This window comes from Thalassophryne amazonica, chromosome 4 (assembly GCF_902500255.1).
Source record: "Thalassophryne amazonica chromosome 4, fThaAma1.1, whole genome shotgun sequence".
NCBI classification, from domain to species: Eukaryota; Metazoa; Chordata; class Actinopteri; order Batrachoidiformes; family Batrachoididae; genus Thalassophryne; species Thalassophryne amazonica.
The window spans coordinates 73,802,019-73,825,878 of record NC_047106.1 but is presented as its reverse complement, the minus strand read 5'-3'; the positions used below and the strand labels follow the sequence as shown (position 1 = coordinate 73,825,878).

The window sequence follows — 23,860 nt, the reverse complement described above, 5'->3', positions numbered from 1 at the left end:
TTTTCATAAGCTATAACATCCCCAACACTCATTAGTTACGTTATATCATTCATTACTTGTTCCGTACATGACCTATTGTATTGAAGATTGGGGAACCACCTACAAAACTAATACAAATCCAATAATTTTACTACAAAAGAAAGCCATAAGAATTATGAGTAATAAACCATATCATGAGCCAACAAAACCATTGTTTGTCTGCTTACACATTTTAAAATTTTGGGACCTGATTGATTATAACATAGCACAAATTATGTTTAAAGTAAAAAACTATATAATAATAATAAACATCCCACATCATGTCCAGGACCTGTTTAAAATGGGGGACTCCAGTTATAATTTGCGAAGAATATTATTATTTCAAAAATCAAAGATTTGAACGACTGTAAAAATTCATTGTGTTTCTGTTAAAGGTGTTAATATTTGGAATATGTTCCCGGATAACATAAAATCACTCAGTAACTTGGCTGCCTTTAAAGGCTCTACAAAAATTATTTAATTACTTGTTATGTTGTGATAAATTAGGTTTATTTATTTTGTTTTGTTTTATGGTTTGTGCATGGTGCACTGCTGTTTGCATGTTTGTTTTGACATTGTAGTTAAGTGATTCATTTATATTTTGTATTAGTTATCATGGGTATATGTATTTTTTGTATACATATGTGTATATGTTTACTTTTTAGGTTAAACGGGTGGGCATTTATAAGCTTTTGGGCACATAGGTGTGTTGTTGGATTGTTTTCTTTGTATGTTTACTTTGTTATTTTGGGTCTGTGTGTGCAGAGTAAAATCATTCATTCATTCATAAAGTATAATAGAAAAAATATAGATCAAAAGGGGTTTTCAATGTTAAAATCAAATATCTGCTAAATCTGCAATACGGATCAGATGCAGATCAAACATAGTCTATTCATTGAGAGTGACACGTTGCACCTCTTTGTCACAAATGAGAGTGATTGAGGCACTTTTAATTGAGATATAATGCAACATGTACATCAAATGGGATTTTCAATATTAAATTAAAACGTCAACAAAATCCACAATCCGGATCAGATCCAGATCAAACTTAGTTAGGCGATAGAAAGTCACAAGTAAGATCTAACCTTGCCAACCCCTAGACCAAGCACACGGGCAACAGTGGTAAGGAAAAACTCCCTCTGATGATTTGAGGAAGAAACCTCAAGCAGACTAGACTCAAAGGGGTGACCCTCTGCTTGGGCCATGCTACTGACACAATTGACATTCCTGTATACAGGAAATTTTGAGAGCCCATGCTGGTGCACAGGACTGGAGGTCTGCAGAAGAAGACACCCACTCCCATCTCTGAATGGAGCCGCACCTCAAACAGAACACATTATTACATCATTGGTATACCAATTATTACCTTTTTGGGAAACACACTTTATTACATTATCGGGAAGTTATTACAATATTGCAATCCAGCCTTGGGGGGAATTTCTTTTGTTGGTTGGATTTTGGAGTTTGGCTCCTTAGTGGTTGTTATGGTAACCTCAGGCGCACCTGACCTCTCTTGGATAATTGCAATCAGTTCACCTGGAGTGGGTGTGTGAGGTGGTGGATAAGAGGGGCTCTGTAGTGTGAGGTAGGGAGAGAAGCACTCCATGGAGAGAAAAGGATCCGGCGGCGGGAGGTGTAAAGAGCAGCCGGTATAAGGAGTGACTGGACAATAGGAGTCGTATCGACATTGATGTCACGAGTTCCAGCTGAATGCTCGCACCGGAGAAAACACCACAATGCGGCTTATATGTGGCGGCAGGGGAGAACCCTGCCGTGTCTGTAAGTACACTTTATGTGTTTGTGAAGTGGTGTTTCCAACAAAAAGTGGAGTTTCCTTGGGGGAGGACAGTGGTCGTGCGCTCGTTGGCCTGGGTGTGTGTGTGTGTAGGTGCACGGGAGGAGAAGTGACGGAGAGGAATGCCAGGAGGAGAGACGAGTGACGCGGAGGCATTGCATGCAGTAGCCAGGGAGGAACCCTGCTTCGCATGAAAGACTACGTTGTGCCACGTCGGAGGAAAGGAGGACACGCCCCCTAAGCTGATAGTTGGGAAGACGTTTGCGGATTGGCGGACGCTTGGTTGGACCTGGACTGGCTGTTCCCGCCTATTGACTGCATGGTTTTTGTGCTGGAGGTTTTGTATTTTAATTAGAGTTTGAGATTTTGTATTTTAATTTTTTCTTTTTTAGTGTTTAGAAGATAGTAATAAATTATTAATTTATGGTTTGCCTTGTTTGGTCACTTCAGCTCTTATCGGTAATAATCAGTTAAATTGGCCACTCGGTGTTTTAAATCCATTTGTCAAAAATCATAATATTTTATAAAAACCCTCATTACATATTTTGGCGTCACGAACAGGATATCATTTTCTGAGAGCTGGTGTTTCTAAACAAGAGCAAATATGATGATGCCAGTGTATCCAGGTGCACCTTGGCTACCTAAATTTAAGGAGCCAAACTCCAAAATCCAACCAACAAAAGAAATTCCCCCCAAGGCTGGATTACATCCAGGACCCCCCAGGTTTCGGGACATAAAATTCCTGTTTGGTATGGGTTCTTCCGAGCTGTACCTGAGCAGCGGCCGTTGGATGCCCCCCAGGATGTGCCTCGTTGCTCCACTCGTGTAAATTTTGGCTGACCGCCGGCCCGTTATCCTGATTAGTCTCTTGTGTGTGTTGCAGGGACTGGCAACGATAAAGTGTGGGGGGGATGTAATCCAGCCTTGGGGGGAATTTCTTTTGTTGGTTGGATTTTGGAGTTTGGCTCCTTAGTGGTTGTTATGGTAACCTCAGGCGCACCTGACCTCTCTTGGATAATTGCAATCAGTTCACCTGGAGTGGGTGTGTGAGGTGGTGGATAAGAGGGGCTCTGTAGTGTGAGGTAGGGAGAGAAGCACTCCATGGAGAGAAAAGGATCCGGCGGCGGGAGGTGTAAAGAGCAGCCGGTATAAGGAGTGACTGGACAATAGGAGTCGTATCGACATTGACGTCACGAGTTCCAGGTGAATGCTCGCACCGGAGAAAACACCACAACGCGGATTATATGTGGCGGCAGGGGAGAACCCTGCCGTGTCTGTAAGTACACTTTATGTGTTTGTGAAGTGGTGTTTCCAACAAAAAGTGGAGTTTCCTTGGGGGAGGACAGTGGTCGTGCGCTCGTTGGCCTGGGTGTGTGTGTGTGTGTGTAGGTGCACGGGAGGAGAAGTGACGGAGAGGAACGCCAGGAGGAGAGACGAGTGACGCGGAGGCGTTGCATGCAGTAGCCGGGGAGGAACCCTGCTTCGCATGAAAGACTACGTTGTGCCATGTCGGAGGAAAGGAGGACACGCCCCCTAAGCTGATACTTGGGAAGACGTTTGCGGATTGGCGGACGCTTGGTTGGACCTGGACTGGCTGTTCCCGCCTATTGACTACATGGTTTTTGTGCTGGAGATTTTGTATTTTAATTAGAGTTTGAGATTTTGTATTTTAATTTTTTCTTTTTTAGTGTTTAGAAGATAGTAATAAATTATTAATTTATGGTTTGCCTTGTTTGGTCACTTCAGCTCTTATCGGTAATAATCAGTTAAATTGGCCACTCGGTGTTTTAAATCCATTTGTCAAAAATCATAATATTTTATAAAAACCCTCATTATAATATCATGTTTTGATACTGATCTGTTGTGTGGGCCGCTGAAGAGGAGGTACTGCTGGCCCACCACCACCAGAGGGCGCCCTGCCTGGAGTGCGGGCTCCAGGCACCAGAGGGCGCTGCCGCATCATGGGAGTAGCCTGGGTGACAGCTGTCACCCATCACCAGACACAGCTGTTCTACTCAGCACCAAGGTATATCAGGAGGACGGCGTCTCCACCTCAGTGCCGAGATATCGCCTAAGACCAAGGTAGTATTCTCTGCAGGTACACATTGCATTATCAACTAAAACCTTGTTTTCAGGACTGGTGACTACTAAACACCTCATTTTGGGATAAGTACTCACCTTCCTGCTATTCTTGCCAAGAGGTGGAGGCGGCTTCTCCCCTCTCTGTTACGGGGTGCGTTCATCCACTCCTGTGTGTTGTTGCTCTCTCCTGCCAGCAGTACCGGATCCGACGAGCGGAGGCAGTGGCCACCTGGGAATTCGGGACTTGGCGGTTCCAGTATTTCCAGGGTTCGGTGGCAGAGGAGATCTGGGTGGTTCCGGTTCGACTGAGACAGACGTCTCCTACCTTCGAGCCTGCCCACACGACACCAACGGATTCGACCCCAAATTGTGTTTGTTGTATTACTCGTGCTGGTTTCTGTAGTAAATCTTGTTATTTACTCTCTCCATTGTCCGTTCATTGCGCCCCCTGTTGTGGGTCCGTGTTCCTACACTTTCACAACAGGATATCTCGGCCAGCGTCATGGATCCCGAGGGGCGTCAACCGGCTGTTGAACGGCCAATGGAAGACCAAGGCGCGGCGGAGGCTTCGGGAGGGGTAATCGGTGAGTTGCAGCGGATCCTCACCGCTTTCACCTCTCGGATCGACTTAATGACCGAGCAGCACGTTCTCCTAAACCGCAGGGTGGAGGCTCTCGCCGCACAAGTGGAGGCGCGCCCTTCGGGCGCCGCTGCGGCTCTCCCTCCTGAGGACCCTGCGTGCGAAAGTAACGTTCCACTGGTCGTTCAACGGTCCCTCCCTCCGTCCCCAGAAGCATACATAAGCCCTCCAGAACCGTACGGAGGCTGTGTGGAGACGTGCGCGGACTTTCTTATGCAGTGTTCGCTCGTCTTCGCTCAGCGTCCCGTGATGTACGCGACTGATGCTAGCAAAGTAGCTTATGTGATAAATCTGCTTCGCGGGGAGGCACGCGCTTGGGCTACAGCGCTCTGGGAGCAGAACTCACGGCTCCTTCGTTCATACGATGGGTTTGTATGGGAGCTCAGAACGGTGTTCGATCATCCCAACAGAGGAGAGTCCGCTTCAACCGCACTACTGTCCATACGACAGGGACGTCGGAGCGCAGCTGCCTATGCAGTCGCCTTCCGCATCGCGGCGGCGAGATCCGGCTGGAATAGCACTGCCCTCCGCGCTGCCTTTGTAAACGGACTGTCTCTGGTCCTAAAAGAGCACCTGGTGGCTAAGGACGAACCGCGGGATTTAGATGGGCTCATCGATCTAGTCATACGACTCGACAACCGGTTAGAAGAACGCCGTCGGGAACGAGGCGAAGGGCGTGGCCAAGCACGCGTCGTCCCTCTCCCTTCCGGGTCCGATCGAGCTCCGCCCTCCCCACGCTCCTCTGTTCCTGCGCTCCGTGCGCCTATGGCTCCCCCTGCTGACGAAGCTATGGACACGAGCAGGGCAACATTTAGGGCACCTGGAGCACAAAGGAGGCGGGCCCACGGAGCTTGTTATGTTTGTGGCTCGAGTGAGCACATGGCAAACGACTGCCCCGAGCGGTTAAACTCCAACGCCCGCCCCTAGAGACTGGGCCAGGGGTGGGCCAAAACATTCACGTGGGACACACCCACATTGCTACACGACTCCCAGTCACGATCCTTTATGAGGATTCAACCCTGAAGGCCCCAGCACTGGTGGACACGGGCTCTGAGGGGAATCTGCTTGACAGTAGATGGGCCAGGGAGATAGGGCTCCCTCTGGTGGCTCTTACCTCGCCTGTGCAGGTTCGGGCGCTAGATGGCTCCCTACTCCCACCAATCACACATAAGACACCTCCAGTAACTCTGGTGGTGTCAGGTAACCACCGGGAGGTGATCGAGTTCTTCGTGACTCAGGCCACCTCCCGTGTGGTTTTAGGGTTTCCATGGATGCTAAAGCACAATCCCCGGATTGATTGGCCGTCCGGGGTGGTGGTTCAGTGGAGCGAAACCTGCCATCGGGAGTGTCTAGGTTCCTCGGTTCCTCCCGGCTCCCAAGCTAAGGAGGAGGTCCGAGTCCCGCCCAATCTGAAGGCGGTGCCAGCGGAGTACCGTGACCTCGCTGATGTGTTCAGCAAGGATCTGGCTCTCACGCTTCCTCCTCACCGCCCATACGATTGTGCCATTGATTTGGTTCCAGGCAGTGAGTTTCCGTCCAGTAGGCTGTACAACCTCTCACGGCCGGAGCGTGAATCAATGGAGACCTACATCCGGGACTCATTAGCTGCCGGGTTGATCCGGAATTCCACCTCTCCGATGGGTGCTGGTTTCTTTTTTGTGGGTAAAAAGGATGGCGGGCTTCGTCCATGCATTGATTATAGGGGGTTGAACGAAATCACGGTTCGCAATCGATACCTGTTGCCCCTGTTGGATTCGGTGTTCACCCCCTTGCATGGAGCCAATATCTTCACCAAACTTGATCTTAGGAATGCCTATCATTTGGTTCGGATCCGGAAGGGAGACGAATGGAAGACGGCATTTAACACCCCGTTGGGCCATTTTGAGTACCTGGTCATGCCGTTCGGTCTCACTAACGCTCCCGCGACCTTCCAAGCATTGGTAAACGATGTCCTGCGGGACTTCCTGCACCGGTTCGTCTTCGTGTATCTGGACGATATACTCATCTTTTCCCCGGATCCTGAGACTCATGTCCGGCATGTCCGTCAGGTCCTGCAGCGGTTGTTGGAGAACCGCCTGTTTGTGAAGGGCGAGAAGTGTGAGTTCCACCGCACTTCTTTGTCCTTCCTGGGGTTTATCATCTCCTCTAACTCCGTCGCCCCGGACCCGGCCAAGGTTGCGGCGGTGAGAGATTGGCCCCAACCTACAAGCCGTAGGAAGCTGCAACAGTTCCTCGGTTTTGCTAATTTTTATAGGAGGTTCATTAAGGGCTACAGTCAGGTAGTTAGCCCCCTGACAGCCCTGACCTCTCCAAAAGTTCCCTTCACCTGGTCGGACCGGTGCGAGGCCGCGTTCAAGGAGTTGAAACGGCGCTTCTCGTCTGCACCAGTTCTGGTGCAGCCCGATCCTAGCCGCCAGTTAGTGGTTGAAGTGGATGCCTCGGACTCAGGGATAGGAGCGGTGCTCTCCCAGAGCGGGAAGACCGATAAGGTCCTTCACCCGTGTGCCTATTTTTCTCGCAGGTTGACCCCCGCTGAACGGAATTATGACGTCGGCAACCGGGAACTCCTTGCTGTGAAAGAGGCCCTCGAAGAGTGGAGACATCTGTTGGAGGGAACAGCCGTGCCATTCACGGTTTTCACTGACCATCGGAACCTGGAGTACATCAGAACCGCCAAGCGTCTGAACCCCAGGCAAGCCCGCTGGTCACTGTTCTTTGGCCGTTTTGACTTCCGGATTACCTACCGTCCCGGGACCAAGAATCAGAGATCGGATGCATTGTCCCGGGTGCACGAAGATGAGGTCAAAACGGAACCGTCGGATCCCCCGGATCCCATCATCCCGGAGTCCGCTATCGTGGCCGCCCTCACCTGGGACGTAGAGAAGACCGTCCGGGAGGCCCTGACCCGTGTCCCGGACCCCGGAAACGGACCAAAAAACAGACTATACGTCCCACCAGAGGCTAGAGCTGCAGTCCTGGACTTCTGTCACGGTTCTAAGCTCTCCTGTCACCCAGGGGTGCGAAGGACCGTGGCAGTCGTCCGGCAACGCTTCTGGTGGGCATCCCTGGAGACCGACGTCCGGGACTACGTCCAGGCCTGTACCACCTGCGCCAGGGGCAAGGCCGATCATAGGAAGACCTCAGGGCAGCTACAGCCATTGCCCGTGCCTCATCGCCCCTGGTCCCACATCGGCCTGGACTTCGTCACGGGTCTCCCGCCGTCCCAGGGAAACACCGTCGTCTTCACGATAGTGGACCGTTTCTCCAAGGCGGCCCACTTCGTGGCCCTCCCGAAGCTCCCTACGGCCCAGGAGACAGCGGACCTCCTGGTCCACCACGTCGTCCGTCTGCATGGCATACCATCAGACATCGTCTCCGATCGCGGTCCCCAGTTCACCTCACATGTCTGGAGGAGCTTCTGCCGGGAACTGGGGGCCACGGTCAGCCTCTCGTCTGGGTACCACCCCCAGACCAACGGGCAGGCAGAGCGGGCGAATCAAGAACTGGAGCAGACACTTCGCTGTGTGACAGCCGCGCACCCGACGGCCTGGAGTACCCACCTGGCCTGGATCGAGTACGCCCACAACAGCCAAGTGTCATCAGCCACCGGCCTCTCCCCGTTTGAGGTGTGCTTGGGGTATCAGCCCCCCTTGTTTCCGGTGGTAGAGGGAGAGGTCGGTGTGCCCTCGGTCCAGGCCCACCTACGGAAGTGCCGTCGGGTGTGGCGGGCCGCTCGCTCTGCCTTGTTGCAGGCCCGGACGAGGGCGAAGAGACATGCAGACCGGCGGCGAGCCCCGGCCCCCAAGTACCGTCCTGGGCAGGAGGTCTGGTTGTCCACGAAGGACGTTCCCCTACAGGTTGATTCGCCCAAACTGCAAGACCGGTACATCGGACCTTATAAGATCCTCAAGGTCATCAACCCCGCCGCAGTGAGGCTCCAGCTTCTGGATGGAAGATAGACTGGATGGATCCGCAGTGAGGCCGGAAGCTGGAGCCTCACTGCGGATCCATCCAGTCTTCCATGTTTCCCGGATCAAGCCTCTTCACACCTCACCCCTCTGCACCCCGGGTCCGGCGCCGCCTCCTGCCCGGATCACCGACGGGGCACCGGCTTGGACTGTCCGCCGGCTCCTTGACGTCCGTCGGATGGGCCGGGGTTTTCAGTATCTGGTGGACTGGGAGGGGTACGGCCCCGAGGAGCGCTCCTGGGTGAGGAAGGGCTTCATCCTGGACCCGGCCCTCCTGGCCGACTTCTACCGACGCCACCCGGACAAGCCCGGTCGTGCGCCAGGAGGCGCCCGTTGAGGGGGGGGTCCTGTTGTGTGGGCCGCTGAAGAGGAGGTACTGCTGGCCCACCACCACCAGAGGGCGCCCTGCCTGGAGTGCGGGCTCCAGGCACCAGAGGGCGCTGCCGCATCATGGGAGTAGCCTGGGTGACAGCTGTCACCCATCACCAGACACAGCTGTTCTACTCAGCACCAAGGTATATCAGGAGGACGGCGTCTCCACCTCAGTGCCGAGATATCGCCTAAGACCAAGGTAGTATTCTCTGCAGGTACACATTGCATTATCAACTAAAACCTTGTTTTCAGGACTGGTGACTACTAAACACCTCATTTTGGGATAAGTACTCACCTTCCTGCTATTCTTGCCAAGAGGTGGAGGCGGCTTCTCCCCTCTCTGTTACGGGGTGCGTTCATCCACTCCTGTGTGTTGTTGCTCTCTCCTGCCAGCAGTACCGGATCCGACGAGCGGAGGCAGTGGCCACCTGGGAATTCGGGACTTGGCGGTTCCAGTATTTCCAGGGTTCGGTGGCAGAGGAGATCTGGGTGGTTCCGGTTCGACTGAGACAGACGTCTCCTACCTTCGAGCCTGCCCACACGACACCAACGGATTCGACCCCAAATTGTGTTTGTTGTATTACTCGTGCTGGTTTCTGTAGTAAATCTTGTTATTTACTCTCTCCATTGTCCGTTCATTGCGCCCCCTGTTGTGGGTCCGTGTTCCTACACTTTCACAACATGATCATTCAGTTTGGGACTCCGACAAGGGTGGTCGCATCTCCTCCACTCTCCCTTATCTCTGTTCTCTGCTTTTAACCTTCAAGTCCTTACTTCACCAGACTGTGAATTCCTCAAATTATATTGGATTCTGGATCTATTGGACTACTATTGGATTAACCGTGCAATTGATCAGCTTGTCCCTGAACGCTATTGACACCATTTTTTCTACAAGAAGGTCAGGACCGGGGGATCCTACCTGCCCAGATGGAATGTATCCTGCGGGCTATGTTCTTGACTCCTGGAGTTCCTGGCATGTGGCATGCTTGGCGCCTTTCTCCGTTGAGGACGTCGAGGATTTATTCATTTTTGGTCTTATGGTAGCAGGGCTTGTACTTTTTGGCTTATGTGCTGCCCTGATCTACCAGAAAATTGGCAAGACGGTGGCATCTAGAACCACGGCCCCTCGCTTAACCGTCATGATTGGCAAGGCAGTGCATTCTCAGACTGCGATGACCCTTGAACTCAGACGCAAATTGGATGACATCTTGGAGCAGATGCATGCCTTGCAGTTGAACTTGAAGATTTCAGAGGCCGGTGAATATTCTTAATTTAGAATTGGGAATATTCTTAATTCATAATTGGGATTTGGTTGTGCAAGTGGAACTGTTAAAAAGTGTTTTGTCACTGCTCAAGCCATAACATTACACGCTTATCAAGCCTGAAGGTCAAATTGCCCGACTGTTTTCCTCCAGAGGAACTTTTTCGGCCTGGGGAACATTGGCTGTTTCTTATCTCAACTCACAAAGACAATAAACTGCTTTTCACAGGACTGAAGCATGCTCCATTCCCTCCCCCCACCCGCCTCCTATCCCCCATCAACACTCCCCTCTCCGGCACCTGCTAACGTCACTCCTTTCCCCTTCGGCAGGGGCGGTGCAGTTTTAGCTGCAGCCCCGTTCTTCCCCCCAAGCTGACGGCAGCGCATCTCAGCGTTGCTGCGTGGCCTTCACCCACTTGCCTCAATTTGGATAACGGACTTCTTCAAACTTAGTGCACATAAACAATGTCAAATGTGTATGTGCTGTCTTTAATTCTGATGTGTGCCATTATTACGGTAAACAAGTAATAATTGTGGACTAATTGCTGTCTGAGGTAACTGGAGTGTAAACATAATGTCTCCACTGTCAGATCAATAAAGTATATCTCATGTTTTAAGACATGTTTTAGGGAAGTATGAGGATATTTTTATTACATTATTGGGAGTTATTAAAATATTAGGAAATTATTACATGAACTACTCTTGCTACAATGCACATTCAAATGGGTGGACTTCCCAAGAAAGTCTGTGTGTGACAAACCCTGGCAGTGACAGTGACTGTGATGGAATAAATAATTCATCTGAGGGATATCCATCTGTTGAGACAGATCATGCTGAAGCTATATGTACCCAAATGTCAATGTCGTACCATGGTTATATCAGCAGCACAGCTTTTTAAATTTTTTTTCCAAATACAGTATGTGGCACGATACAGTAGTGAATATTTCCAAATTGATTTATCATATTATTCAAGCCAACACTAAGGGCCCTTAAAAGCCATGGTACAAATTATCTCCCTAAACACTGACTGGACCAACTGCTTTCAAAAATATTTCAGTGTAATGGGATTCTTCAAACACTTTGGTGGCGACAACTACTGGACTGTTGGATAACACTTTGTCATAAGCAGTGGAAAATGTTTTGACTCCTATTGAGTAATATTGATTGGAGTATCCTATCAATAATGGATAAGGTTTCTGTCCAGAGCAAGCAATTCCAATCTATCTCAAACACCCTCCTCCAACCCACTCTCAGTCCACCTGCGTGGACATGTGGAGGGTCCAACACATTAAGTGTCGTTCCAAACCACTTAGCCCTGAGGGCAAGTTGGTTATAAAGCCCTCTAGCACTGAGTCTGCATTGATTCGACATTGATTGCAGCTTACAAACTACACTCCTTTCAGATGTGCCACCTCTGTGGATCCCGGATGGATGAAACAACCAAGTTACTCCCAAAGTTAGCTAAAAGGTGTTTCCAAGCATAAGTAATAAGTTGTGTTTTTGTGAAGCAGACATTTAATAGATCGCTTTGGTGCAAATGATCTAATAATGTATTTTTGAATGAACATTTATATGTTGACCAATGAACATAAATGTAAAAAAAAAAGAAAAATATTTGAGGTTAATTTATAAGCTGTGGGGAAAAACAAATGGCAAATGAAATATATATTTTTAAGTAAAATAGCAAAAGAACCATTGGATTTGTTTACTGCTTTCAATAAATTTGTTTTCATTTTGCAAATTTACTATGCCCACAATGTCATGAGTGTGTCCTTCATGCAGTGTTGCCACAGTTACTTTGAAAAAGTAATCCAATAACTGATTACTCATTACTCCTTGAAAAAGTAACAGTTACTTTACTGATTACTCACTTGTAAAAGTAACTAAGTTAGATTGCTAGTTACTTTTTTAGTTACTTTCCCCAGCTGTCGACAACAACCCTCTGCCACCTCAACATGACAGTGATACCTGTTTTGCCAAAACTCACTTTATAGTCACCTTTTCTTGGCTTCAATGAAAATAAATACTTGTTTTATAAAAAGTAAAATAAAGACCTCTTTCTTGACTTCATATTTAACTGTTGACAGCACTGTAACAGTAAAACTTGTCATTTCTAACCTACATTGTTTATACGAGGTCTATCAGAAAACTAACCGGCAGTTTTATAAAAAAAAACAAAAACTATATGGATTTGAATCACGTGCGATTACACCAGACATGCTTGAACCCTCGTGCGCATGCGTGAGTTTTTTCACGCGTGTCGGTGACGTCATTCGCCTGTGGGCAGGCTTTGAGTGAGCACTGGTCCAGCCCTCTCAGCTGAAATCCTTTGTCTGAGATGCTGCTGGAGACGGCGCGTGTTACTTTATCAAACTTTTTTCAGGACCTGTGAGAGATATCCGAGTGGACACTATTCGAGAAATTCAGCTGGTTTTCGGTGAAAAGTTTAACGGCTGATGAGAGATTGTGGAGTTTCTTTCGCTTTAAGGACAGCTCACAAAGCGGATCGGTGCGGCGCGGTCGGAGGTGGCGTCCGTCTGGCTGTTTCGAGCTGAAAACATCCTAATTTACCCAGGTCATCGTCAGACAACAGAGAAGTTTCAGAAGAAGTCGGCATGAGGAGTTTATGCGGACATTCCACTGTTAAAGGAGATATTGTAATGAAAGAACGTGCGGGCAAATTCACTGAGTCGGTGCCGTGACGACGACGCAAATCCGTCTGTGCCGCGACAGGAAAAACACCTCTGTGTTGAAAACCATTTGTAAAATTCAGGCGGCTTTTGATGGCTTTCAACAAGTGAGTATCTGAGAAATTGTTTAACAGCTGGGCATGTTCCAACTTGTCCGTTAAGGTTTCCAATGGAGGTGTTTTTCCTGTCGCGACCCCCTGCGGTTGGGTCCGGCCCGACATGCGAATCTGCCCGCACGTTCTTTCATTACAAAATCTCCTTTAACAGTGGAATGTCGGCATAAACTCCTCATGCCGACCTCTTCTGAAACTTCTCTGTTCTCTGACGACGACCTGGGTGAACAGAGCCTGAAATGTGGAAGTTTTCAGCTTGAAACAGCGAGACGACGCTGCCTCGGAGCGCAGATCACCGTCAGGTGCCATGGGCCGTCCTTAAAGCGACACTAACAGACCAAAATCTCTCATCAGCCGTTAAAATTTTCACCGAAAACCAGCTGAATTTATCGAATGGTGTCCACTCAGTTGTGCCTTACAGTTTTTGAAAAAATTTTTATCAAACAAAGCAGCAGTCTCTGAGCCATTCCTAAACAATGAAAAAAACAACGAGAGGGTGGGCCACTCCTCACTCAAAGACTGCCCACAGGCGAATGACGTAACCGACAGGCGTGAAAAAACTCTCGCATGCCCACGAGGGTTCAAGCATGTCTGATGATTCAAATCCATATGCTTTTTGAAAAAAATAATAAGGTTGGATACTTTTCTAACAGACCTCGTAAATGTAACTATTAAATTCTTTCTAACATTTTTCTAACATTTAAATTCCCTCTAAACATTTTACTTGTCGAAATTATTATTATTATAAGTAGTATTAGTAGTTGTAGTAAAAAAAGGCTTCAAAACTGGACCTTTAATCTAGGGGTGTTGTGGGGGGGGTGCACATCCTTGCCCCACGCCCCATTCCATCTGGATTTGCCCCTGCTTTGGCGTTTGTGCACAAAGAATGGATAATATTTATTTATGCAGAAAACATGACCAGATTTACAGGTAAGAAAGTTTTATTGCGTTTTCACATCATGTGGTCCTCAGAAAGAGAGTTTAGGTGCATTTGAGTAGAAAATAGTGTTAGTTGTTGACGCGTCACGGAGAATCATCTGTTTTTAACAAGCAGATACGGAGCGGCTCAGCTCAGAATTCTAAATAAAGGAGTAAAAAACATAAAAATGTCTTTGTAAAGCTCAGTGCAGGTGTGCTGTTGTCACCGCGCTTTAAGAGGTGAGGACGACTCGTAGCTCTTGCAGAAAAACGTGGATGAAAAGCTCAGCTCGCTTAAAGTGGGCAGTTCAGTCGAACCCCGACCCCCTGCCCACGGACCAAGTTTAATGCCGCTATTGACCCACAATGCAAAAATAATAGTAATGCACAGTGACTCGGAATAGTAACTTTAATCTGATTACTGATTTGGAAAGATTAACGCATTAGATTACTCGTTACTAAAAAAAAGTGGTCAGATTAGAGTAATGCGTTGCTAAGTAACACGTTACTGGCATCACTGCCTTCATGTCACTCAAACAATACTGTGTGTAAGATTATCTTTTAGAGACATTTTTATTTAATCACAATATTTATTGTGGCAACTGTTTCTATAAGAGAAAGGTAAGGCTGTCCCAAAACTCACCAGTGAAACCAAACCCTCTCACTTATTTAAGAGACCCTTCACAGCTGTGAGTAAAGCTGCCTTGACACTTGCATGACTTTGATCCGCGCAATTACACACACTCTGCCATGCAGGAGAATAAACTTGTCGCAAACTGTTGTAAACTGTGCGCGGCTTCGTGCAAGTGCGCAAAGAAAATTTTGAAATGTTCAAAATCTCTGTCCTGCATTAAATATGTGAACTTCACATTAACATTGCACAAACAATTCAAAAACACTGGCTGCTAGTGCGAGTGATTGTGTCAGCGCACCGCATTACAGCGCAGCTCATTTGATCAATTATAACAAGATGTTAAATCTATCAAAAACATACTTTTACAGCTGCTCATGAGAAGGAATGAACATGCATCTGTTTTACCAAGCCATTACAGTATAAACATGACAAATACACTCAACAAAAATATAAATGCAACACTTTTGGTTTTGCTCCCATTTTGTATGAGATGAACTCAAAGATCTAAAACTTTTTCCACATACACAATATCACCATTTCCCTCAAATATTGTTCACAAACCAGTCTAAATCTGTGATAGTGAGCACTTCTCCTTTGCTGAGATAATCCATCCCACCTCACAGGTGTGCCATATCAAGATGCTGATTAGACCCCATGATTATTGCACAGGTGTGCCTTAGACTGCCCACAATAAAAGGCCACTCTGAAAGGTGCAGTTTTATCACACAGCACAACGCCACAGATGTCGCAAGATTTGAGGGAGCGTGCAATTGGCATGCTGACAGCAGGAATGTCAACCAGAGCTGTTGCTCGTGTATTGAATGTTCATTTCTCTACCATAAGCCGTCTCCAAAGGCGTTTCAGAGAATTTGGCAGTACATCCAACCAGCCTCACAACCGCAGACCACGTGTAACCGCACCAGCCCAGGACCTCCACATCCAGCATGTTCACCTCCAAGATCGTCTGAGACCAGCCACTCAGACAGCTGCTGAAACAATCGGTTTGCATAACCAAAGAATTTCTGCACAAACTGTCAGAAACCGTCTCAGGGAAGCTCATCTGCATGCTCGTCGTCCTCATCGGGGTCTCGACCTGACTCCAGTTCCTCGTCGTAACCGACTTGAGTGGGCAAATGCTCACATTCGCTGGCGTTTGGCACATTGGAGAGCTGTTCTCTTCATGGATGAATCCCGGTTCACACTGTCCAGGGCAGATGGCAGACAGCGTGTGTGGCATCGTGTGGGTGAGCGGTTTTCTGATGTCAGTGTTGTGGATCGAGTGGCCTATGGTGGCGGTGGGGTTATGGTATGGGCAGGCGTCTCTTATGGACGAAGAACACAGGTGCATTTTATTGATGGCATTTTGAATGCACAGAGATACCGTGACGAGATCCTGAGGCCCATTGTTGTGCCATACATCCAAGAACATCACCTCATGTTTCAGCAGGATAATGCACGGCCCCATGTTGCAAGGATCTGTACACAATTCTTGGAAGCTGAAAATGTCCCAGTTCTTGCATGGCCGGCATACTCGCCGGACATGTCACCCATTGAGCATGTTTGGGATGCTCTGGACCGGCGTATATGACAACGTGTACCAGTTCCTGCCAATATCCAGCAACTTCGCACAGCCATTGAAGAGGAGTGGACCAACATTCCACAGGCCACAACTGACAACCTGATCAACTCTATGCGAAGGAGATGTGTTGCACTGCATGAGGCAAATGGTGGTCACACCAGATACTGACTGGTATCCCCCCCAATAAAACAAAACTGCACCTTTCAGAGTGGCCTTTTATTGTGGACAGTCTAAGGCACACCTGTGCACTAATCATGGTGTCTAATCAGCATCTTGGTATGGCACACCTGTGAGGTGGGATGGATTATCTCAGCAAAGGAGAAGTGCTCACTATCACAGATTTAGACTGGTTTGTGAACAATATTTGAGGGAAATGGTGATATTGTGTATGTGGAAAAACTTTCAGATCTTTGAGTTCATCTCATACAAAATGGGAGCAAAACCAAAAGTGTTGCGTTTATATTTTTGTTGAGTGTAATTACCTTTTAGACTGTTGCAAATGCATTGTCCACCTCATGCAGTGCAGGAAAGAGGGAAAAAAATGCTGCAGATGAAATGGTCTTCTGTGATTCCGGAAGCGATTAGAGGCGTTTTCAACAGCCAAACTCAGAGAAAATAGTTAGCGACCAGCGGCACAAAGCGTAGCATTCAGTTGGGAACACAGCGGGTGGTTTGTGACAATGGAGTGCACGAGAGCACGGTGTCAAAATGTGTAAAGTCTGCAAGTGTCAAGGCACCTTAAAGCCACCTTGAAACTTCCATGAATTTGATCCCCACACTGGCATGTAATCTTGCGTGCCAATGAGTAAGCTCATCGTAAATTGGCACGGCTGCATGCCAGTGCACAAAGAAAATTTTGAAATGTTCAAAATTTCTGGCATGCATTAATGTCGTGCCACTTGCGTGAACTAGTCATGAACATTGTGCAACCTATTCGAAAAACACTGCGTGTCACCGTGTGTCATTCTGCGCAGGGCATCTGAATGATTATGACAAGATGTTACATCTATAATAAACATAACATTACAGATACATTATCGTATGGCCCCTTCACACATAGTGCAAAGTTTGGATGACATTTGGACGAAAACGGTGAAACAGCGTGAAATTGTTCCAAGTTAGCGCATGAAACATTGCTCCAACAGGCATGCACGCGAGAGTTTGTGCATGTGCAGGTCTTTCGAGTAGGAACAGTGCAAGCTGCACACATGGCGCTTATGTGGTATAAATAAAAAAAATAAAAACCAGCTGATACGTCTGGAACCACATCGCGCCGCTTATGTGGTATAAATAAAAAAAATAAAAACCAGCTGGTACCTGTGGAACCACATCACGCCGCTTATGCAGTATAAATAAAAAAATAACAACCAGCCAGTACCTGTGGGACCACATCACGCCTCTTATGTGGAATCATTTTTTAAAAAAAGAGAATAACACATCACCCACTGGATGCGAAATCATACCTTTCAAGAGCTCTGGATTACGAGTCAACGACTTTACCACTGAGCTGTTCTGTGAAAGCTGCGGGAATCTGCCTCATATCAGGAAAACGCCACATTTATCAAGCGAGCAATACAAATATGATCCATTCTATTCCTCTGTTAATGACCCATGGTCACAGACATACAGTCATGAAATGACATGAATGAGAAGTAGTTCACTCATCTCATTCATGTCCACATCTGCTGGCGCGTCTCCAACCGGCCGCGCGTGTGTGTCTTGTGGATGACTCACCGCAGGACACAGCGTCATGTGGAACAGAGCTCATGTGGGTGACGTGACAGTGAGATCGCCTGCTGCATGTTCTGATCTGACATTCCATTTCAAAAAGGGAGAAGCATGTCCATGTACGCTCCGTGTGTGGGCTCGCTGGCTGCAGCACGTCGCCACAATGATATATGCTTTTATTTATGTCCACTTGATAACAGCAAACAGACACACGTGCATCACAGTGGGCAGTGGTTTGTCCATATCCGTCCAAACATAGTACATGGTGTCCAGCATATTTTTTCTTTTCCATTGTGACCACAAGAGGATCCTTAGTATGCAGTGACACAGTTGGTGTGACAACCTTCCAACAAAAGCTGCAACCATTGAAGTTGCTTTTGTTTAAAATCGTAGGAAACTTGATGGGCAGCACAGTAGCTTAGTAGTTAGCACTCCTGACATTCTCCTTCCTGATGGACTTTTCTAGGCATCTGGTATGCATATCCCGATAGCCACGCAGGCTTCCAGAGCCTCAGAGTTCCCCACCAAATAAAGTGCAAGGCATCTTCTAGAGCATCATATCTCCATCATATCTTTTTCTTTAAAATACACTTCAGAGTCTTCATGCACATAATCACACTGTGTCTCACAGAGAAAGCCTCCAGTATATTATTGTATGTGAGCCCCAGGTTAAAGTAAAACTTAATCAAGTTCTGGTTATCCATGATGTGCAATCCATCCAAAAGATTCAATGAACCTGTGTGTCGCCAGGCTGGAAATATGGACTCAAAAGTTATTGTGAGGGAACACAAAAGTACTGCGAGGGAACGCAATAATCTGGACTAAAAAAAAATTAACCACTATGTCTCTAGGCAGGCTCCATAAGATCTTGTGTGTCACAGAGCTCCATGAGCGTTTGATAAAACTGCATAGCAGAAACCACTTCTTGTAACCAGTCAGCAGCTAAAAACCATATTTATATTTTCCATGTCTGTGACTTCCTTTCCAATCATAGAAAGCCCAGGAAAATAACCAGTATGATGTGTTCTTGCCTGTGTGCAGCATTTATGAATGAACCCAGAGTCGCACACATATTTGGCAACTCTGATATTTTAATGTGGCTACATTTTAAGCAAAAGCTAAAATACAATGCAGATTTTCATTTTTGAAACCTGACCTCAGCAGTGTGTATAATGAGTGGAGCAGTCTGGAGGGACTGTGGGCAGGATAGCAGAATTTCTGTAGGCTTACTTGATTCCAAATTGCCATGCTGTGGGTCTCGCATCTTGTCTGCAGGCCGGGCCCCACCCTCATATGGCTCGGTGGTCCCTGCCCGCGCTTTGGGTTCGATTGCAATGGCTCCTTTGCCCCCGTCCCCACTGCCGCTCACTCCTCCCTTTGGGGGCCGTGGTCCGGGCGGTGTGGTTCTGCCCCCCCCCCCCCCTTTTGTGGGCCCATGCCCATGCCAGCACCCTGTGTGCTTCCCTCGGGTATGGGGTTGCTTCCTGTGCCTCCGTGGGGGGGGTTCCCTGATAGTTCATCGTGCTGCCCCGGTGGCTCTGGTGGGTGTCCTTCCTGGCCCCTGTGCCCTTCCGCTGACCTTTTTCTTCTGGTTTCTCCTAGGGCCCTGCATCCTGGACCCATTTCCGTCTGTTGCATGCAGTCGGTGGTATGGCTTCTGACGTGCCGGAGTGGTCCACGTCATATGGTAAGGTTCTGTACTTTTGTCTTGGCCCAACACACAGGCCACAGTCCACACACACACAAACACACACACATCTTCAACCGCTTAGTTCAACTGAGGGCCGCGGGGGGGGCTGGAGCCTATCCCAGCAGTCATAGAGCGCGAGGCGGGGTACACCCAGGACACGACGCCAGTCTGTCCCAGCCACAGTAGTGATCAGATATTTAGCTGTGATCTGGGTCTCTGTGTGTGGATTGATGTCTGTTTGTGGCCGTCACCACAATTCAGTTTTGGGTGTTCTCAAGGGGATCAAGACTCTGGTGTCCTATATTAAGGTATGGATGCTCACTAATTAGACAACAGACTGTTGCTGTCACTACTTGTTCATGTGTGGTTGTTTGTCCTGGTAAGTTTATGGTTGGGGCCACGTCTCCTCTGTGTCTCACTTCTCATCACTTCGCAGTTATTGCCTTCACCACTTGTCTTTCATTTTTGTCTGTCTTTGTGTTCTTTTGGTTGTCGGCCCTTCCTGATAGAAGTTGTCAGTTGGCTTTGAGTAGGATGTTGTAGGCTGATCGGGAAGGGTGGATGGGGGTTACACACTCACACCACATTCACTCACGCACTTACATACCGTCTGTCTTGCAAGAATAAATTGCATATGTGTGTGTTTAAATCTACACACCTCCGATGCTTCTTCAGAAGAAGTCTGTCCAGGTAGGTAAGGCTACTTTCTGTGAACTCCACATTGACAGGCACCCTGTCTTTTCCCCTTCCTCTTCTTTGTGCTCCAGTTCCACTGTCTAGAAGGTCAGCCTTGATCGCCATCACTGACACTGATACTGGAAACAAGTCGGAGAAAGAAGAGAAGTCAGAAAAGATAAAAGAAAACCCAAAGTAAAACAGTAAAAAGTAAAATAGAACATCTGCCAGTTTCTGAACACCTTCCTTTAAAACACCTCCCCTTGAAGAAGTGAGAAAACACCTTGTCACCATGCCAAGAGTGCCACAACACAAACAGACAGAAGGGAGCCTCATGGGAATACAAAAAGATGCACACAATACGCCAATGAGAGAAAGCAAAAGGCAGAAGTTAGAAAGAGAAATGTTATGATTGTACTTCTGACACTTTGGAAGTGCACAGTGGCAGCTTTAAATTGGGCCTGGGTGCCACTGGCCTGGCAGAAATAATTAGGGCTGGAGGAGGTAGCAGCAATTTTCAGAAAAGCAAGAGACCAACAGAGTTTGTCCAAGCAGTAAAGCAGAGAAAATAAGAGTCCTAATAAAAAGCACAAACACCTCGATGCAACTGCAGAACCCGAAATAATAGCACTAATAACAGACACGCACTTTCACATAAACGGAGCTGCATGTGTGGAAAAGGCATAAAAAACTGCCTGATGCCTTGGAGCTTGTACACACTGCTGAAGCGATTAGTGCTGTGGTGTGGAGTGGGTCCACCTCTAACACTCCTCTCATTATCTCAATATGCAACAGCCATGGATTTCTCTCTTACTGCAGCAGTAAGCACTTTCTATAAGGCCTTACCTGATCAGAGAGCACAAGAGAGGCGCCATTTTGGGTCTAACTGTGCTGAACTACTGAATGGACCTTTTATGTTTTCAACATTTTTTTTTTTTAATCATTTAACCACATACAGCAACAGATCCAGGTACAGGTGCTATCAAAATAAATATAAAAATAGTTAAGCTATCAAATTGACATAAATTTGCAATTTATGATGATTTATTAAATTAATTTAAAGCCTGATTTATGCAGCTGCTGCTCTTTAACTCCATGTCATGCATTGACGTGTGTGACAGTTTTAAAATTCTCAGTCTCTGGATTATGCTTCATTATGAATTAATCTGACCCTCAACAAGCTTTTCTTTCTATAATCATAAAATCCAAATCAAAGGTAAGCTGTACAATTTCCTCTTTTACCGACATTGTGCTGTAAATGTGATGGGGACTTTTCTGATCCATTTATCAGTGTGCACTATATAATATAATGGCAGACGAAAGATTAAAAGCAGAAAAGTGTCAATTCACAGCCTTTTGTGTATGATTTAACAGGTGCATGTCAGGCTGCAGGTCCGAGTCTAAACACCGTTTGAAAAAACAAAACGGTCGGACTTTTAATCACAGAAATAATTCCACTCCCACTTACCACAAATCGGCGAGTGTCAGAGCTGAACTTTAATTTGTACCTCTGCACGTCCAGACTGCTCGGAGTTTTTAAATGGAAATACATTGTGATTGGATGGGACATTTTATCCGATGTGAGTGAAAAATCCGTTGTACCCAATCAGTTATATATGGTGTTTATTACATGGAAAGCAATACAAAAACTTTGGGACTTTTTTGTCCGGTGACTGGGAATATCTGCTTTAATCAACGATGGTTTAGTTGAGTTTTACTGTACATGGGACTGAACAATAAATTTACTTCTCAAAGCTTTGATGATGATCTCGGCTTCCATTCCACACAGCTGACTTTATTTTCCCAAATTTGTCTTCTGTTCAGATCTGAAGGGAATCTCTACATTTTGAAGCCCTTGCTGTGACTATTTGTGCATCCAAATGCAGAGCAACGCGGCATTTTCAGCAAGTAAATAAATAAAATAGCTGGACACATTAAAAGCCAACGCTATTTTTTCCCCGGGATGACACCATGAGTCACATGACCGATTTTTTTTTTTTTTTTTTGACTGATCATGTTGCCAATCTCTCTAATAAAGGATAAAGGCACTCTAGCAAGAAGGGAAGATGTGAATGACAGAGGTGCAGCAAAAGTAGTGTTTGTTCATAAACTGTCAAAACTATTTTGAGACATTTGCTCTTTATTTATGTTATGGGAGTTATGTTATGTCTTTATTTACTTCTTTGAGAAAGGCTGCACTAGAAGGAGTGGTATCTGGTTATGTCTCTAGGATGTCCACACATCCTTGAGTTGATCTCTACATCAACCAAAAATAGGACCACGACCTATTGTGCTGCTCCTGCACCCTCTACCTAAGGGGAGGGTGGTCTGAGCTTGTGAGGGAGGTTGAGAGGTACCAACTAGAGATAGTCGGGCTCACCTCCACGCACAGCTTGGGCTCTGGTCCCCAACTCCTGGAGGGGGCTGGGCGCTCCACTTTTCTGGTGTTGCCCACAGGGAGAGGCGGCGGGTGGGGGTAGCATTGCTCATTACTTCCCAGCTCAGTCACCATGTGTTGGAGTTCACCCCGGTGAATGAGAGGGTGGCGTCCCTACGCCTTCGGGTTGGGGACAGTGCAGAGTACCTGACCTTCTTCGTGTCCCTGGGAGGGGTACTAGATAGTGCTCCGACTGGGGACTCCATTGTTCTCCTGGGGGACTTCAACGCCCATGTGGGCGGCAACAGTGAGACTTGGAGTGGAGTGATCGGGAAGCATGGCCTCCCTGATCTGAACCCGAGTGGTGTTCAGTTGTTGGACTTCTGTGCTGGCCACAGTTTGTCCATCACGAACACCATGTTCAAGCACAAGGGTGTCCATAAGTGCACGTGGCACCAGGACACCCTGAGCCGGAGGTCGATGATCGACTTTGTAGTCGTATCATCTGACCTTCGGCCACGTGTCTCAGACACTCGGGTGAAGAGAGGGGCTGATCGACCGATTTCTTCAAGGATCTCCTCAATCCCATCATCACCTCTTCCAAAGAGGCAGCAGAGACTGATGACTCAGAGGCGGACTGATCCATCACCCAGGCTGAAGTCACCGAGGTGGTCAGAAAGCTCCTTGGTGGCAAGGCTCCTGGGGTGGATGAAATCCATCCAGAGTACCTTAAGTCTCTGGATGTTGTGGGACTGTCTTGGTTGACACCTCTCTGCAACATCGTGTGGCGGTTGGGGATAGTGCCTCTGGATTGGCAGACTGGGGTGGTGGTCCCTCTGTTTAAGAAGGGGTACAAGAGGGTGTGTTCCAACTACAGGGAGATCACACTCCTCAGCCTCCCTCGTAAGGTCTATTCCAGAGTACTGGAGAGGAGAATTCGACCGATAGTCGAACCTCAGACTCAGGAGGAACAGTGTGGTTTTCGTCCTGGTCACGGCACACTGGACCAGCTCTACACCCTCCATCGGGTGCTTGAGGGTTCATGGGAGTTCGCCCAACCAGTCCACATGTGTTTTGTGGATCTGGAGAAGGCATTCGACCGTGTCCCTCGAGTCGCCCTGTGGGGGGTGCTCCGGGAGTACGGGGTCCGGGGTCCTTTGTTAAGGGCTATCCGGTCCCTGTACGACCACAGCAGGAGCTTGGTTCACATTGCCAGTAGTAAGTCAAGCCTGTTTCCAGTGCATGTTGGCCTCCGCCAGGGCTGCCCTTTGTCACCGGTTCTGTTCATTACCTTTATGGACAGAATTTCTAGGTGCAGTC

At 47.6% G+C, this 23,860-nt stretch overlaps 1 protein-coding gene across 2 annotated transcripts in view; it reads right to left on the bottom strand.

The window, feature by feature from the left end:
* The window catches only part of zbbx (zinc finger, B-box domain containing), a 262,691-nt gene that overhangs the window by 17,301 nt on the left and 221,530 nt on the right, over positions 1-23,860 (bottom strand). For both annotated transcript variants that reach the window (XM_034168122.1, XM_034168123.1), the window contains exon 8: positions 20,147-20,303. In XM_034168122.1, coding sequence (XP_034024013.1) covers positions 20,147-20,303 — 157 coding nt within the window. The remainder of the gene's footprint in view (positions 1-20,146; positions 20,304-23,860) is intronic.